This window comes from Eleutherodactylus coqui, chromosome 5 (assembly GCF_035609145.1).
Source record: "Eleutherodactylus coqui strain aEleCoq1 chromosome 5, aEleCoq1.hap1, whole genome shotgun sequence".
Taxonomy (NCBI): Eukaryota; Metazoa; Chordata; class Amphibia; order Anura; family Eleutherodactylidae; genus Eleutherodactylus; species Eleutherodactylus coqui.
The window spans coordinates 89,149,389-89,168,408 of NC_089841.1; the positions used below are offsets into that span (position 1 = coordinate 89,149,389).

Here is a 19,020-nt window from a genome sequence, read left to right on the forward strand (position 1 = left end):
CCGATATCCCTACTTTTCCAGACTTTCACTGTTTAGCATCATTCTTCACCCCCAATGCTATCCTACATTTTATCTGGCATAGATTCTTCAGCCTGGTTAATTTTCAAACCAAGGAAGATTAAGTCTTGCATGCACTCTATGACCTCATTGTTGCTTTTTGATTTGAATTTGGCCACTTCTTTGCAGCTGTCATAATATTTGTCTTTAAATTCTAGTAGGGTTTTTTTTTTGTTTTTTTTTCTCCAAATTCCTTTTTAATTTTGCATATCAGACCAGCTTCTGTTTCTGCAAGCAGAGTTGTCCTCTGCACCAGAGATTGAGGTTTCTGCCACCTATTCTCACCCCGGCTTGCAATTAATCTAGGTCTGTTTTTCCACATGATCACTTCCTCATATAGGTTAAACAAGGGTGAGGGGACGCAGCCCTGCTGGACGCCTTTGCCAATCCCAAATAAATCTGTGTCCCCCATACTATGTTATCACAGTGGCTTCTTTTTTGGTTTAAAAAAAGAAAAAAACTTTGACTAGATGTGCCAATACCCTCAGCTCTTGTAGGGAATGTCATGGTCAGTGCAGTCACAGGCCTTGTCAATGAAGGACATGTAGCGTGTTTTTTTTGTTTGTTTTTTTGTATTCTCAAGGGGTTTGTCGTTGTCCTGCAGGTGCCACATCCTCACTGGAATCCTGCCTGCACATCAGGGGGTGCAGCTTTGACTACTGATCCGAGTGTCACTCCTCCATAATCTTGAAGGGTCTTGCTTGAATGAGGGCTATTGTCTGGTAGTTGGAGCAATTCTTGTATAGCACATGTAAATACACCTGTGTGAATGAGCCCTTAGGTGTGGATTTGACCACAGAATTCCTGCGGGTATTCCAGTGCAGAATGCTCACAGGCCGTGCTTCTATCATGTGGTCCTGATTTCTGGGGCCAATGAGGAGTGCTATTGCTCTTTGGGGCCACTTGGGACACAATTACTGGGCTCACTATTATGGCCCCTTCTGCTATTACTATTGGGGGGTGGGGGGGACAGAGCAGAATTACTAATTCTAGTCACTACTAGAATAACAAAGGTACAAATACACTGAGTGCCCTCTACCATCTTGGCTGGTGTGTGTAATATTTATATATAATATATATTTATATTAGTGTATGGGGCTGCTGATAAGTCTTTGGCTTTGTGGGTTTTTGTTTTCTATGGTAACAAATGTTACATCACATGAAAGCCTTATGTGTCGACTAGGTTTTCAAAATTTTGTGTTTGTAGCTTATGGCAACAGTGATCTAGGCACGGGGGGGGGGAAACAAAATGGTGGCGTCTAAGGCGATATTCACAGCAAATGAGAGCAGAGGAGTGATAAAATTGTTTCTGCAAGGAAAGTCCGTGAGGATATTCATGGTGAGTCAGACATTGGGGGATCAATGCCCTTCATATTCTACAGTTAAGAACTGGGTTGCCAAATTTAAAACGGGCCACTTCAGCACCACTGATGAGGAACGTCCTGGACAACCGAGCGGTTGTTCTGGAGATCGGCAATGTTGTGCACAACCTCATACTGGAGAATTGCCCAATTTCAGCTAAAGGAATAGCAAACGACATGAGGATTTTCTCGTGAACGTGTTTGTGTCATTATCAATGAACATGAAGAAGCTATCTGCAAAGTTGGTTCCCAAATATTTGACAACAGATCAGAAAAGCATGCGAGTGAAAACTTCCCGGTCCATTTGTCAGCGTTTCCAGACTGATAAGAACTTCCTGTATTGACTGGTCCCGATGGATGAGACCTGGATTTATTTGCATGACCCTGAAACCAGGGAGCAGTCAAGAGTGGAGGCACAGTGGTTCTCCTCACCCAAAGACGTTCAGGGTGCAAAAATCAGCCACTAAGGTGATGGCGTCTGTGTTCTGGGATAAGGAGGACATGCTGCTAGTGGACTACCTTCAAAATGGTTCCACCATCAATGCAAGGTATTAGATTGAACTTTTGGACCAATTGAAGGCAGCTCTGAAGGCCAAAAGGCGCGGCAAGCTGTCCAAAGGAATCTTGTTCCTGCAAGACAACACCTCCGCTCACACTGCACAAGCAACCAGAACAAAACTGATGGAGCTAGGCTTCCAGCTGGTTGACCACCCACCTTATTCACCAGATCTAGCTCCCTCCGACTATCATCGGTTTCCAAACCTGAAGAAGCACCTCAAGGGTGCCAAATTTCACACCATTTCTGATGCCATGGCTGCTACGGATGACTGGTTTGAGGCACAACCGAAATCCTTCTTTTTGCAAGGCTTACAGAACTTGGAATAGCGATGTAAGAAGTGACATCAGTGAAGAGTATGTGAAATGAACGTAAAGTTTCATTTTCCTGTCTGGTTTCTTTCTGGGAAAAGCCAAAGACTTATCAGCAGCCCCATGTGTGTATGTGTGTGTGTGTATATATATATATATATATAATATTTTTTTTTTGTGGCTATCCTAGATCCAATAGTCATTGGGAACTTTTTTGGTAGCGATATGCTCCTTAGTCTGTTGGGCCCTATGCTGCTGCAATGGGTGTATTTTGGGTACATTCAACCTGGTTCCAAATAGTGTACAGTCAGCCCTTACAAGAAAATGTATTTGTGGAATGGAAATGCAAGCTCTGAGGTTCACTTTATTCTAAACACTAGGAAGTAAAAGCAAACAAATACATGAAAGGGATTAGATCAATGCAGATAAAACTGCTAGGCAACTTTTCTAATGGGTTCTTTTAAACTGGAGGAGTAACTCCCTCTCATGGCAACATGAAATCCGAGAGCGCAAACAATTAGCAATAAAGACATCCACAGAGCATACAATGGGGCAACAACTCTACAACAGATACCTGCATGGGTGTGCTATGCTATAGGCATGGAGGAGTGAATGACTCGGAAATCTTCAAGTTATGAAAGCTGCAATTGTGGATCTCCTGATATGAGAAGATGTGCAGCATGAGAACAAGCAGGAAGAAGGTTACATTCAACGAGGAGCCAAGCTTCTGTAAGTGCTAGAGCTGGGTGTCTGCTCAACATGTAGGCACTTGGTATAAATGGGAAAATACATGCAGCAACCCAGAGCTGTAGCTATAGGAGGTGGGGAGATGGCAGTCACAACTGGGGTCCCAAGGGATCTGGAATTGCTAGCATATCAGATGTCACCCAGCTCATCTGAAAACCGATCTAGTTAAGAAATCACTGCAAAGTGCAGCAAAGTTTAACTGGACTTTAAATGAAATCTAACTTTCTGTGACAATGTATTTATTGTGTAAATCTTATAACTTGTCAATGGTCTAAGATAACTTGTTGCAGAAAGTTACTGTAGTCAAGATAAACTTGGCTGTACCTGTGATTGGGGGAATAAACTTGATTCTTATGTGATTCCAAATCAAGGGATAACTTGGTTCCAAAATAATGTGGTTTATAGGATGAAAGATCTGAATGTACAGCATAATATCTGAAAGTTTTGGTAGATATGCTGGGCAGCCTACTACCAACTGCAGTTTAGGAATGTGCTATGTTAGGGTCGCAGTAGTTATTGCTAGTGATAAACTGTGGAGACCGCACGTGACCAAGCCTTGCCCACTAGTAAAACTCTGGCCATTGACCACAGCAGATGGGTGGGTCTTCAAGCACATGCAGTGCTGGACTAGAAGACCTTACCTTTATAACCATGTCACGTTATTGGATTATCGTGCCCTGGGGATATTCCCAATTAGTAAACTCATGTGAACATACAGATTTTGAAGTTAGTCCTAGCTCATGGCTACACATCCCAGGAGTGGGGAGGCTTATTTTCCCAAAAGGACACTTTTCAAAAGTATTTGTCGACATGGCCGTATGAAGGCTTACTTTTTGTGTAGCAAATTGTAGTTTTATTTGGTAGCAATTGTGGGTACATAGAATGTATTGTAAAACTTATATCAAAATTACATCTATGGCCGGTTTCACATGGGAGACAAAATCACTTGATTTTCTCACGATGAGACAAGTTGCATGTATGTGAAGCCCATGCTTTCCTATGGGTCCCTTCACATTAGCGATGTTTTGTAGGCTGCTACATTGCGAAGGAAAAAAACTGCAGGTTGCTAAATATTGCCGCAATTTGTGATGATTTGTAGACCATGTTTCCCTATGGAGCTTTCCTTTCTGCTGCATCGAACAAATACGTGGTTTTCGTGCGCTGCCATGTAACTTTTACAGTAGGATGTCCTGCTGTAAAAGCCCCAAAATAAGCCCTAGATGCATTAAAAAAGTGAGTATATATATCATCTAACAGCCAGGTCTGCCGCATTTCTCCTCTGCAGCTTTGGCACTTGTTTAAAGACATCGGTCAGCGCTTCCTAATGAATGGCTGTGATTGGTTAAGCTGCGGCGCTTGAGAACCAATCAGAGCCAGTGCTTCCTGGAGGCACGTTCTTTCAAACTCCTGACCAGAAATTGGTGCCTGGAGACAAGTGCCAATAACCTGCAAAGAAGTGCTATGTAGCTGACAGCGGCTGTGATGTATTTGTTTTTGTTTTTTGTTTTTTTTAAGCAGCAAAGGCTTATTTTAGTGGTAGGGCTTATATTTCAAGCACCCCCCCATCCTCCACAAAATCCTGGCAAAAGAGCGCTAAAATCACATGATATCGCAAGAAAACTTAGCGATATCGCACAGACCACATGCAATATCGCTGCGATATCTCCGTTGCTCGTGTGAAAGAGGCCTAAATATTTTTGGGTTTCTCCACTTTTGCACAATAAAAACCCTTCCATGTGTTTTTTTTTTAATGGACAGAGCTCTGTGCGAGCTTGCGTTTTGTGTGACAAGCTGTAGTTTTTATTGGTACCATGTTGGGCTAGATATGACTTTTTTGTACTTTTATTGTGTTTATTTGGGAGGTGGAATGAACAAAATAAGCATTCTGCCTCTAGTTTTTATTTATTTTATTTGTTTACGGTTTTTGCAATGCAGCATGAATAGTTCGATCCGCAGGGAAATTGCAAGTTGGCGAGCGTTATATCAGGCCATGTTTCTCGGCCTGATATCACACTAGCCCAGGGGTCCCCAACTCCAGTCCTCAGGGACCCCCAACAGGTGATGTTTTCAGGATATCCTATAGTAAGAACACCTGTGGCAATGTCTGAGGCACCCACCATAATTACATTACCTGTGCGATACTGAGGAAATCCTTAAAACATGACCTGTTGGCGGTCCCTGAGGACTGGAGTTGGGGAACACTGCGCTAGCCCATGTAAAGTTGGCCTAACTATTTCTAGGCTTGGTAATTAGTTAAAAACGTATGTATGCGCTTCCTGAGTTAATTCTACTCCTAGTCACGTGCTTACATGTCATTTATCTCTAAAATCATTAGCTGGTAAATGTATATTATTGACAGCGTTTAGCAATTATTAATTGATTAATGCTTACATTTATATGTGAATATATATTATATAAGGTAATGTAAATACAAAATGCCAGCTCACCGCACTGATACAACAACCGTCAGGTGCAGGCATACCCCACTGTAATAGAAGACAAAAACCTCCGTCACTTCCGTGGATACCAGGATAAAAGCAGAATTTTATTTTGACATCATGGATAAAAGCAGCTTCCAAAAAGTTTTTTCTGCGCTTACATGTTTCGAACAGAGTTCTTATTCATAGCATATTTTCTTGCACAATGACTTAAATATAGATTAGCAACAAGATGGGGAACAGATGCAAAAAAACTAAATTAAAAAGCCTCGGTTACATGGAGCAATCAATTGATGGAGACAGTAGGGGTGAGGGTCCTGCTCCAACGAGCTTACATACTACAAATAATGTAGCACAAAAAAGAAACTTTAGAGAACAAAGGCAAGATGGCGTATAAGGGAACATTATGGCTTCTCTCACAGGGCCCTTTTACATGGGCTAATAAATTGTTCAGATTCTCGTATCCAGCGGGAATCTGAACGATTATCGTTAAGTGTAAATGCATGCCCCGACTGAACGGCGAACGAGAATTTATTCACTTTTTGTTCTTCATTTAATTTATGCATACATAAAACTGAATGATGGATTGACCCATGTAAAGAAAAAAAAAAAGCAGTAGTTCATCTATTAATGCCTGTTTACTGTGAATGGAGGCCCACTCCGCCTCCACTCACTGAACGATGATCATTCCTGTGTGAAAGCACAAGAATGATCATCACAAAGTAAGGGCCCATGTAAAAGGGCCTTAAGGCCCATTTAGACTTGACGATTCTCATTTAAAAATCGCTCAAAGCCATCTTTTGAGTGAGAATCATTGGGCCTAACTGCACTGACATTGTGCAGTTTTCGTTAAGCTGTCGCTGGAATTCACAGCGGGATACAGCTGATACTATTGTTTCAGCTGTATCCCACTCCCTGAACACAAGCGGGCTATGAAGAACACAGTGGTCCAACCGTGTTTTGCATAACCCCGCACAGAGCACACAGCTGTATACCAGCTGAGCGCTCCGTGAACAGCCAGGGTATGAAGAACACAGCGGTCCAGCTCTGTTCTGCATACCTTGCACGGAGCACACAGCTGTATACCAGCTGAGCGCTCCGTGAACAGCCGGGGTATGAAGATCACAGCAGTCCAGCTCTGTTCTGCATACCTCACACGGAGCACACAGCTGTATACCAGCTGAGCGCTCCGTGAACAGCCAGGGTATGAAGAACACAGTGGTCCAACTGTGTTCTGCATACCCCGCTTGGAGCGCGAGAAGAGAACAGCTGGATGAAGAAGACAAGCGGCCCCACTTGTCTTCTGCATACCCCGCTCGGAGCGCAAAGTGATTGCTCAAAACTTGAGCGATCACCTTGCTTAATGCACACAACAATTATCACACGAAAATCACTCAAAATACATCTTTTGAGCGATAATCGTTGTGTCTAAACCAGGCTTTACTTTGTCTTGTAAGTATAGATACAGATTAGTATTCAAGTCATTATAGTTACTAATTACCATGAGTTCCCAGACATGTAATTACCTCAATACAAGACAAACCTGTACAAATGTTTGCTTAGGCAATAACAAGTCTTTAGGGCATTTTCTATCCTGGAACTTACGATCTGGAGAGAAACTTTACTTGAGCAGAATAAACTATGATGAAACATTTCTAGGTCAGACTACTAGCAAAGTGCCATTACCAAGGGCTCGCTCACAAGCAGTTTCTCCCACTGCAAGGAGCACGCAGCAGTAGCGCTGTGTGTCAACAAATACACTATCTTGGCATGTATAATACGTGCCAAGAAAGTGCGTGTCATGTTCTTTTTTTGCGCACACATTTTGCATGCTGTGTACGAGGCACCATTAAAAGTAATGTAAAGGTAGGTTTCGCGTATTAGGCACGCAAAACCTGTGCATGTAATACGCCATAAAAAAATGCTTATTAGAGAGAGCCGTAAGTCTCTGCCTCATGCCCTTTTTAAAAAATGAACCTCTGAACGTAAGTGAACAGAGCTGAGGCAAGCATGGCTTTTTGTTGTGGAGGGCTGTCCAGGCTCTGTCTGACCCACAGGTGAACAGGTGAATCCCCCAGAGGACCCTGAGCCCGCCACTTCCATACAGGGTCGGCATATATTGGGTAAATGGGAGTCCACCAATTCCTGCCTGCTGCATTCTCCATATACTTCAATGAAGACAGGGCCGCATACACAAACAGCTACCTTTTATTGAAATATATAGAAAACGCAGCGGTGAGATTTTTGTGAATTGGGATTGGATAATACTTGCATTTAACTCTACAGGGGGCCCCAGAATTAATTTTAAGGGTGAGCCTTCAGCATTCGAATCCTGAGACTGTTCACTTTGATACTTTGTGTATTTTTTTGAGCCTTATGATTTATTAAGGTGTATTGCACTGCCAACATTTCTAGCCTTATTATGTATATTGTGATATTTTAGTGGGTTCTGCGGGAAGGAAGGATATTGGTCATTCTGGTGTTCTGGAGTATTTCCATCAGCTCATTGAGAAGAATCTTAAGCTCACGTCTTCGGTGTACAGAAGGCTCAAAGAAAATGGTATCCTGACAACTGAGCAGATAGGATTGCTAGAGGTGAGGAAAAAAACTGGTTCTGTAGCTACTTTTGTAGAGTAGAATACAAAGCCACAACGACCAACGTAGCACTCAAACCATAATTCTGAATCTAACATCACACACAACCTCTGAGAAATTCCCTGGGTTCATTGCGATCACCTATTGAAAGCTACCTTCTTATTAGGTCGAGCTGCAGAGGCATTGTAACATCTTCCATTTGTATACCAGATTTCCCAGAGGAGCATTGCATGGCTTTCTAAGTCTTCCCACACCTTCTAGGTGGTCACCATAGGCCTCTCATCCAGACGGCCAGAAGCCATCTGTGCACTGACAAGAGGCAAAAATCCCAAAACAGCTGTCTATACATGGCTATCATTTCCTTTTAGAGAAGACTCTGGTTTGGCTTATATTCCCAGTCATGTTCCAAGGCTTGTTGAAAGATAGGACATTGACTTGTAGGAAAGCTACCTACTATTAGGTGGTGCTGCTGAGACACTGTAATATCTCCTATTTGGATTCCTTCAGAAGCATTCACATGAACTGGAATTTTTCCATAGGAAGGGTAAATCCAACTCTATAAAATATCATCAACTGATATTAGAGGTCAGTCTCTATAATATTATATAAAAAACTGACAAATCGCATTACAATTTATGCCTCATTCACACCTGTGCCTAGTCTCTAGTTTAATTTTTGCAGTTCAACTCCGTTCTTGGAAATATAAGAATGAAAATATAGGAAGTGCCAGATCTGGCATATACCGGATACAAATGGTATCAGATAGACCCCACTGACTATAATAGGGTCTGTCCAGTTTCAATAATCTTGCCAGTATTCTACCGGGTGAAATAGGGCAGTAAGCTGTGCTATTTAGTCCAGGACCATATGCCACATCTGGGTGGTGCAGAGGTACATGCAGCCTTGTCCATTTCTAGTTATTTTACATGACTATGTACTGTCTCTATGTTTTATAAAACAAGCTAGAAGAGTCTTCAGACCGGAAAGTTGCCAAACTTATTGATGTGCTGAAAAGTAAAGACCGACACCTATTCACATCATTCTGTGCTGTACTTCACGAGACTGGTCACCATCACCTTGCCCAAGTTTTACAAAAGGCAGCAAGCAACAGAACAAGTTTGTTACCTGAAGGTAGGATTACTGTTTTTGACAAGAAGAATCTCTTCTTAACAGCTATAATAAAACTTTTCTCTGAAGTTGTGGCCCTGGGCTGACTTTAAGGGTTGTATGGCCTGTGACACCACACACCCTGACCTAGTGGACTGGTGTTTGGCCTGCCTCCCCCTGTTCTCTCTTCCAGCTATACAACATCTTATCGATCCCCTTTCTCAAGCTCTCCTTCCAGGAAAAGGGAAAACTCTCTCTAGTGCCACCTGCCACTTATTGGACAGTAGTCACTCTGAAAGTCAATGTCTGACCCTTTGTCAGGCCCTTTAAAGAGTCAGACACTGACTTGGAGGGTAGTTACCTTTGGAATATATAACACTAGAGAGACAATTTTCCTTCTTCCTGAAATTTGAGCTTTTTTGCATACTTTTTTTCCCAGGGAAACACTGCATGATCTGTATTGTTGCACCTTGTCTCCACCGGAAGCTAGGGGCTGACTTGGCTTTGCTGGAGTTAACACTCCCTGTAAAGCCCCTAGCTTTCAATTGGCAGTTTGTGTAGAGGCTGCGGTTATGCAAAGAATCAGCAGAGCACAGCGCCAGGGACACTGTCATCCACAGTGGCAGGGTGCACAGTGACAGGAACGGATGACCACAGCACAGCGCCGTGGACACTGCCATCCACAGCAGCAGAGACACGACGAGATGATCGCAGCACAGAGCCAGGGACACTGCCATCCACAGCAGCGGAGACAGGACGAGATGATCGCAGCACAGAGCCGGGGACACTGTCATCCACAGTGGTGGATTGCACAGTGACAGGAGCGGATGACCGCAGAAAGCGCTGGGGAGAGTCTCAGCAACAGCGGCGGCCTGCAGAGTGCCAGCAGCGGAGGGCAAGAGTAAATCGCCAGGGACAGTGTTTACTATAACGGCGGGGTGGTGAGTGACAGCTGCACGCACGGCACTTACTACTACCATGGTTACACTAAACCTCACCCTAACCGTCCACTCACAGCACTCAGGCAACTTACTGTGGGCAGTTAACAGCTGTGGGGATGAGACTGCACACAGAGACAATCAGAAGCTAGGGGCTTGACAGGGGGCTTTACCTCCAACAAATTCAGGTCAGCCCCTAGCTTCCGGTGTCGACAAGATACAACAGTACTTGCATGATCAATGTCTCCCTTCACCCACTTGGCGCCCTCCGCAATTGTTAAACAGCACCCCCCAGACAGCACAGGGAGCAGTCATGGCTTTAAATGACAGTTGTGATGGCTCCCCATGCTTGATGAGTAGTAACTAGAGATGAGCGAGCGTACTCGGAAAAGCACTACTCGCTCGAGTAATTTGCTTTATCTGAGTATCGCTGTGCTCGGGTCTGAAGATTCGGGTGCCGGCACGGAGCGGGGGGCTGCAGGGGAGATCGGGGAGGAACGGAGGTAAGATCTTTCTCTCCCTCTCTCCCGCCCGCTCTCCCCTGCTCCCCGCTGCGACTCACCTGTCAGCCGCAGCGGCACCCGAATCTTCAGACCCGAGCACAGCGATACTCGGATAAAGCACATTACTCGAGCGAGCAGTGCTTTTCCGAGTACGCTCGCTCATCTCTAGTAGTAACCCTTTTAAGTGTATGGCCAACTTTTCCTATGACTAGTTATATTGATCCAAATTTCTGTGAATCATCTTTATATGTATAGTGGCTGTAAACGTTATTCTTTTCTCCTAAGTATCTACAATTTCACAACATAAACAAGTCCTAAATGAAGCAATTTTGCTGCATAATGAATATGACAGGACCCTCAAAGAAGAGAACATGCAGCTTAGGAGGATAATTCAAAAGATGAAAAGCAAATACATGAGAAAGTAAGTACAGTTCATGTCAATGTGCTGCTCAAAATCTGACCAGATATATGTTGTAATTACATAGAATCATAGAATAGTAGAGTTAGACAGGACCTCCAGGGTCATCGGGTCCAACCCCCTGCTCAATGCAGAATCACTAAATCATCCCAGACAGATATTTGTCCAGCATTTGTTTGAACACTTCCATTGAAGGAGAACTCACCACCTCCAGTAGCAACCTGTTCCACTCATTGATCCCCCTCACTGTCTAATATCTAATTTGTGTTTCCTCCCTTTCAGTTTCATCCATTTGCTTCTAGTCTTTCCTTGTACAAATGAGAATAGGGCTGATCCCTCTGCACTGTGACAGCCCTTCAGATATTTGTAGACAGCTACTAAGTCTCCTCTCAGCCTACTTTTTTGCAAGCTAAACTGTTAAAGCCCCTTTACAATGATTACTAATGATTATCGCTCCAAATACAGTACAGATAAAGAAGATGACTGACAGGTATGCAGGATCGATGGCTGCGGTCAGGTTCGGTTTCCGCTAAAGGATTCTGCATGCGAAATCCGTCTGTGCCGTATGCATGCGCCTTAAGCAAGCTAGGAATCCTCCCTCTTTGCCTCAGTATTGATGTGTGTTTGTCTCAGACACTTAGCATATCTGAATCGCCGGTCTCAGGACTGTCTTGTCTGTTTGATCCTTTTTCTGTGTCTGTTTATTCTGTATGCTCTTTCTATTGTGCTTTTGCTCTTTGCATTGTTCCCGTCTCTGCGATATGTCAGTCCTGTTCTGTGTTCTGTGTGTCCTGTGTTCAGTACATCCTCCCTGTGTCCTGTCAGGGATAGTTAGACCCGAGGTTCCAGCACAGGGTCATTCTTATCAGGACGCCTACCCTGCTTTTAGGCAGGTGGTCTTCCCATCCTCCTGATTAATTAAGGGCAATATTCCCCATCTAAAATTGCCTTGCAGCATTACCTCTGACCACTGGGGTCAGCTGCCAGCCACACCAGGTCTGGTCCAAAAGCCAGGCTGGTTGTTGAGCACAGTGGATCCACTTTCGCTATCCGTAACAGTACATTTAGACCATGGATTCCGCTGATCTCGATTGTAAGGAAATCTCAGACTTGTTCCAAGAATTGGTTCAGCAACAGATCTTGTCATACTAGTACAATCTGAATGCTCATCTGAACTCTATTTTTACTGATGCAGCGGTACCGCAGCCTCCGGTAGCAGATGTTCCCAGAGTCAGTTTCTGCGGCTGGATCTGGTCTTCGATTATCTGCCCTCCCATGTTATGAGGGAGAGTCTAGACAATGCTGTGAGTTTATTAATCAGTGCTTGCTAAACTTTGAGCTGTTGTCTCACCAGTTCCCTACTGACCATGCTAAAGTTACCTGTCTGATGTCTCACCTTTCCAGACAGGCATTGGCCTGGGTGAACCCTTTTTCGGGGAGAGAGATGATCGTATGGTTAAGGACCTAAGTATATTCGTGGAGACGTTTTGGAGGGTGATTGATAAGCATGGTCGTACTATTTCGGCTTCCTCCTCCCTGCTACATCTGAGTAGTTTCACCATCGGGCAATATGCCATTAAATTTAGAACCCTGATCTCAGCATTGAGTTGGAACAATGATGCCATGGTAGCGGCATTCTCGGAGGGCTTGGCAGGTCGCATCAAAGACGGGTTGGCTTGCGTGAGGTACACACTTCCCTGGACGCCTTGATCTCCCTGGCCATGAGAATTGATCTCCGGTTCCAGGAGAGGACCAAGGAGGATACCCAGGAGAAGAAGTTGATTCACCTGGCACCAGAGAACACTTTTAGTCCCGCCTACTACCTTCGTGTCTAGTGATCCTGAGCCCATGCAGGTTGATCGTCTCAAATTAACTGAAGAGGAGTGCATGCGCAGATGCTCTAAAAGGCACTGCATGTACTATGGAGCTCCGGGTCATTATGTGGGTACCTGTCTTCGTAGATCAGGAAAACTCTTGAGCCTAGGTTCAGTAGGAGTGGCTACCCTAGGTATAAATCAGTCCTCTCCCAGATTGCATTTACCTGTGACATTGTCCGTCTCCGCTAGGCTGACACAGGGAACTGCGTATCTGAATTCTGGTGCGGCAGGGAATTTTGTGCATCAGGCCTTGGTGGACCAAAATCAGATTCCTACCCAACGTCTAGAGAGGCCTCTGGTGGTGACAACTGTGAGTGAAGGTACCCTTTCTGAGACTATCCAGTTAGTCACAGAGCTGCTGGATCTGAAATTAGGTACTCTCCACCAGTACCCTGTTACTAGGCCTGCCCTGGCTTCATATGTATAAACCCAGCTTGGATTGGAGCTCCAGGAGGGTGTTAGATTGGGTGGGGGGTATCTTGCTATTCTAAGTTCCTACTTCAAATACAACCTGTTTGTTGCTCCTCGGTGCCTCAGAACCTTCAGGGTCTGCCAGAGAATTCTTCTTCATTACGGTTTCCTGCAAAGGTGATGCAGAGATCCCTGGTCAGTCACGACAATGCTTTGTCTCCTCTCCGCTCACATAAAGGGAAACAAGGACTTGACAATGTCACTCCCCCTAAACAATCAAATAACTCTACCTGTTACACTGGACTCAACAGGCATTGAAAGTGGAGTCATGGACAACTTGATCCTAAACGGGGTTCTCTGTCTTCAGGGGGACATTGCAAAGCAAGAGACTAGAGTTCTCAATGACAAGCCATGGATCTTCTCTAGACTGGTTCCACTGTAGGTAACTGTAGCATTAAGCTTCTTCAAGACCTTACACCACACTCGGAATACACCATTTCTGCTTATATTAGTAGTTCCATAGCCCCGGAAGATGAATCCAGAGTTTATGGATCCAGGGGGGGTGGGGGCGTAATAGGGGAGATACTGCTGCCCTCTTGCTGTTCTGGGTGGAATCGGGCATCACTCTGCTCCTTCTATGTAAATATACTTGTTTTTTTCTACTTTCTATCAGCACTGCACTAGTTAACCCTGCTCAGTGCAGGCTTAAATGGCAAACACATTCATATTTAAGGGAGCTGGGAATCCTCCCTCTTTGCCTCAGTATTAATGGATGTCTGTCTCAGACACTAAGCATATCTAGGTCGCCTGTCTTAGGACTGTCTTATCTGTTTGATCCTGTTCCTGTATCTGTTTATTCTGTATGTTCTTTGCCTTGTGATTTTGCCTGTGTTACTTTGTGTATTTCCTCACAATTTTTGCATTGTTCCCGTCTCTGTGGTAAGTGAGTCCTGTTCTGTGTGCCCTGTGTTCAGTACATCATCCCTGTATCCTGCCAGGGATAGTTAGCCCTGAGATTCTAGCGCAGAGCCGTTCTTATCTGGACGCCTACCCTGCCTTTAAGCAGGGATCTTCCCATCCTCCTAATTAACTAAAGGCAACATACCCCATATGAGATTGCCTTGCAGCATTACCTCTCACCACTGGGGTCAGCTGCCACCCACAAAAGGTCTGGTCCAAAAGCCAGGCTGCTTGGTTAGCGCAGTGGGTCTGATTTAGCTATTCGTAACATAAACAGATCATTTAACCGTTCCTAATAGGACATGGTTTGCAGACCACTCACCGTCCTGGTGGCTCTTCTCTGAACTTGCTCTAGTTTGTTGATGTCTTTTTTAAATCGGGGTGCCCAGAACTGGACACAGTATTCCAGATGATGTCTGACGAAGAGAGAGTAGAGAGAGATAATTACCCCAGGTGATCTAGCCTCTATGCTTTTTTTAATACATCCCAGAATTGTGTTTACCTTTTTTGCTGCTGCAGGGGAGGAGAATAGAGGGAGTTTAGCAGCCACGCTGCTAAACTCCCTCCCACCTACGGCCGCTGCCATGGGCTCACATAGGAGCCCATGCAGCGGCCGACGTATTCCGGCCCAAACATAGTTCCAGGCCTATGTTTTGGGCCTGATGTAAAAACGCCTGGCACTATATTGGCTTGGCCAGACGTTTTTACGTCTCGCAAATATGCCCATATGATCTGATACATTGGAAGAAGCCTCAGTCTGTGATCTATTATTATACCCAAGTCTTTTTCACATGTGCTGCTTAGCCTAATTCCTCCCATTCCGTATGTGCTTTTTTCTTGTTTAAATGTAGGACTTTGCATTTCTCATTGTTGAATACCATTCTGTTAGACAAAGGTATTATAGAGGTAATATGCAAGCTTTCAAGGCTACTACCGGTAGACCTCTTTGTCAGGCTGCTGTAACAACAAAAATCTGAAGAAATATGCAACTTTTAACCCCTTGAGGGGCACGCCTGGAAATTTTCCGGGACGAGTTGCACTGCTCATAGCGACATAGCCCGGAAGATTTCTGGGCTATGTATCACTATGGGAGCTGCAGAGCACAATGCCACAAGCTGTGACAGTGTGCTCTGCCTGCACTGTCCCACAGAGAACAAAGCAAGGGCTTTGAAAAACCAGCAGAAGATATTGCCGATCTGCCGGCAATCTCCTGCTTTGTTTACAGGTTGCCATAGAGACCATCGGCTTGTCAGAAGCAAGCCGACGGTCTCTGTGGCAGGGAGAGCTAGTGCTTGGCTGTGAGAGGACAGCTAGGTACTTGCTCTTACAGCAGAGATCAGAGAAAACCTCCGATCTCTGCTGTGTTAACCCTTTACATACTGCAGTCTATGTCACTGCAGCATGTAAAGGGCTGTCACTGCAGCATGTAAAGGGCTGTCACCATCGGACCCCCGGAATGTGATCAGGGGGTCCTGATGGGTCCCTGTGGAAGTCCCCTAAAGGGACAAAAAAAACAAATAAATAAAAAAATTTAAAAAAAAAGAAGGTAAAAAATTATAAAACAAATTATAAAAACACTTGTCTCCCTTTACTTTGTAAAAAAATCAAAAATACAATCACACATGTGGCATCCGTGTGTGTCGTAATGACCCAGAGAAGGAAGTTAATATATTATTTAACCCCTTAATGACTTGGCCCCTTTTTTTCTTTTTTCCCCATTTCTTTTTTTCCTCCCCCCTGTTTAAAAAAATCACAACTTGTCCTGCAAAAAACGAGCCCTTATATGGCCATGTCAATGGAAAAATGAAAAAGTTATGGCTCTTGAGATGCAACTGCAAAATTAGTTGAAATTCAGTGATTAGACCATTTTAAAAAACCTGCCCCGGTGGGCACGACAGGGTGGTAGGAAACCCGCCACTCAAGGGGTTAAAATGCATATAGGCAGGTGATTTATTTTGTTAGTTCCCATATCTACCTTTTATTTTAACTGAGAAGCAACAAAGTTCTTTTTGGATATTGGTGAGGACATTGCTATGACCCTTATAACTTGTCTGATTGATCCATCAGATGACGTCTTATAAAGTAACCTCTTTAACATTTCAGCAGCTACATTTTTACATTGATACAACTGTCTGTATAATTTCGCACTATAGATTGCAAAATCTTGAAGAGATGATAACTTTAACTAAATGGGAACGTGACCTTGCCATCAAAGAAAAAAACATTCTCCGAGATGAAAATGAAGCTCTGCAGAACCTCAACACTGAACTTCAAGCCCTGATCACAAGGCTAGAGGAAACAACCCTCCATTCTGACCAACTGGACCTAAGGATATACCATCCAAAAGTGCAAGATCTAGGATTCAGTGTGGATTACTTGAAAGAAAAATCTAGAAGGTTTTATCCAGCAACACATTTAGGTCTTGTACATAGGTGAATAATTAGCATATTACAACATTCTCAGGAACTCATGGATGGTACTCTGAGTGAGGGCTCTTTCACAGGAGCGTATATAAGGTTTGGTACCATGTCAGCCAGTAGAGCAAAAAGTGATTGTTCCCAGCAAGAGAAACCAAGTAATCTTGTAGATATGATACCTTTTAATGGCTAACAAAAATACATGATGTTAGTGTGAGCTTCCGAACCAACGCAGGGTTCTTCTTCAGGCTTAAATTAGATTAGATCCAAAGAGGCATGCATATTTATACACACTTATGACATACATACTTATGACAAGGCACAGACATGGATGGGGTTGATTTGTACTTAAAGGAATACTGCAACAGAAACATTTTAACTAGACGTTGATAAGGGAATGAGAGTTTTATTATGGTCCCTGAATTACTGTTGGGGGGTCACCAGGCCAGAAGCTCGCTATAACATCATGTATTTTTGTTAGCCAGTGAAAGGTATCATATCTACAAGATTACGTGGGACAATCACAAAATTGAAACATTATTGTTCACATGCTGAAAACCTGTACAGACATAACAATTCACTGGTTAGTATGTCTCCTACAAAAATGATTGTAATTGGTATAATTGCTAATTAATAGTCATAGACCCTGAATTATCTGTACAACTTCCAAGTGCCCTATTTTGGCCTCTTTAAAGGGATTTCCCCATTAACCACACTTATCGTGTATCCATGGAACAGGTGATAAATGTATGATTGCTGAGGGTTCTACTGCTGGAACACTCATGATCACAAGTACGCCCTCTCCAGGTATCCCTAGTGATTGGAGCAGTTATGTGCATGTGTAACCACACCTCCGTTTACTTCTATGGAGATGAATAACTAAGGTGACCAGATATTCCAAGGGTCAAAGTGGGACAGAGGGGTATAAAATCAGTAGCTGGTACGCAGCTGATATCCAGTCAAAATCCTCACCAATGGTATGGATTTTGACTGTTTTTGGATGCAGGAATGCTGCGGACATTCCATAGCATTTCTGCCACGTGTAAACATACCCTAAGTCAGGTAGAGGTATGCTGCCAAGTGCAGAGTGGCGTCAGTAGTAATAGTGTCCCCTATATCGTCCCCAATAGTAATAGTGTCCCATATGTTGGCCTCAGTAGTAATAGTGACCCCTGCATTGGCCTCAGTACTAATAGTGATCCCCAACATTGGCCTCCATAGTAATAGTGCCCCCCCCACCCCCCACAGCGGCCCAGTAGTGTCCCTTATATCAACCCCAGTAGTAATAGTGACCCCCACAGTGGCCCCAATAGTAATAGTGACCACCCACAGTGGACTGAGTAGTAATAGTGACCCCCCACAGTGGCCCAAGTAATACGTGTCCCCTATATCAGCCCCAGTAGTAATAGTGACCACCACAGTGGCCTCAGTAGTAAGTGTCCCTTATATCGGTCCCAGTAGTATTAGTGACCCCCGCAGTGGTCCCAGTAATAATAGTGACCTCTATAGTGGCCCCAGTAGTAATAGTGACCTCCACAGTGGCCCTGGTAGTAATAGTGACCTCCACAATGGCTTCAGTAGTAATAGTGTCCATAATATCGGCACCAGTAGTAATAGTGACCTCCACAGTGGACTCAGTAGTTATGCTATTACTACTGGGGCTGATATAGGTAACACTATTGTAGCCCTATAAGTAATTAGTTCCCTCGCTGAAACTGATATACTCACCCTTCTCCTAGTCTTCAGGGCTCCGCTGCTCCTCTGCTCAGTGCTGCAGCGGGCAGAAATGTTTCTGCCTGGATGCCGCCCCTCTTCTCCTTTCCTCCTGCGGAACCAAGGAACATAGGTCAGGGAAGGAGGATCCCGGGTGTACACACTGACGTTAGTGTGTACATCCTGCAGCAACGGCACCCCGGCTGGTAATCACCTTCATGGTGATCCCATGTCCCCAAAGGCAGGACAAATGGCTGTCACCCTTGGGACCCTGGGAAAAGCGGGACACGGGGTCCCAAAGCGGGACTGTCCCGCCTAAATTGCGATGTCTGGTCATCTTAGAATAATCAGCTCTCCCTCAGTCCCATAGAAGTGCGCACCACAGCTCCATTCTCCAGGCAGACTTGTGGTTCCAGCACACTCTTAGGAAAGTTGTCTAAAAAAAAAAATCTGTCTTCGTTGCCCATAGCAACCAATCAGAGCGAAGCTTTTATTTCTTACACTGCTGAGGTAAAATAAAAGCTGCATTGTGATTGGTTGCTATGTGTAACAAAGACAGATTTTTCTTAGATATCTTTCATAAGAGTGTGGTGCTGAGCTACTTTTATTTG

The 19,020-nt window shown here is 44.2% G+C and overlaps 1 protein-coding gene across 1 annotated transcript; it reads left to right on the plus strand.

The window, feature by feature from the left end:
• The first annotated feature begins 2,819 nt into the window (after positions 1 to 2,819).
• Positions 2,820 to 18,935, plus strand: LOC136626921 (uncharacterized). The gene is made up of 5 exons (XM_066601879.1): positions 2,820 to 3,014; positions 7,914 to 8,065; positions 9,028 to 9,196; positions 10,899 to 11,034; positions 16,433 to 18,935. Exons 1-5 carry the CDS (start codon positions 2,957 to 2,959, stop codon positions 16,713 to 16,715), a joined length of 798 nt encoding a protein of 265 aa, XP_066457976.1. The 5' UTR covers positions 2,820 to 2,956; the 3' UTR covers positions 16,716 to 18,935.
• The last annotated feature ends 85 nt before the right edge of the window (positions 18,936 to 19,020 follow it).

What these genes read in the sequence shown, in the direction of transcription:
- LOC136626921 (XM_066601879.1), top strand. Translation starts at nt 2,957, where the DNA reads ATGTGCAGCATGAGAACAAGCAGGAAGAAGGTTACATTCAACGAGGAG. An exon ending in CAACGAGGAGCCAAGCTTCT is followed by an intron (nt 3,015 to 7,913) that starts GTAAGTGCTAGA and finishes GTGATATTTTAG; the next exon opens with TGGGTTCTGCGGGAAGGAAG. An exon ending in AAAAGCAAATACATGAGAAA is followed by an intron (nt 11,035 to 16,432) that starts GTAAGTACAGTT and finishes TTCGCACTATAG; the next exon opens with ATTGCAAAATCTTGAAGAGA.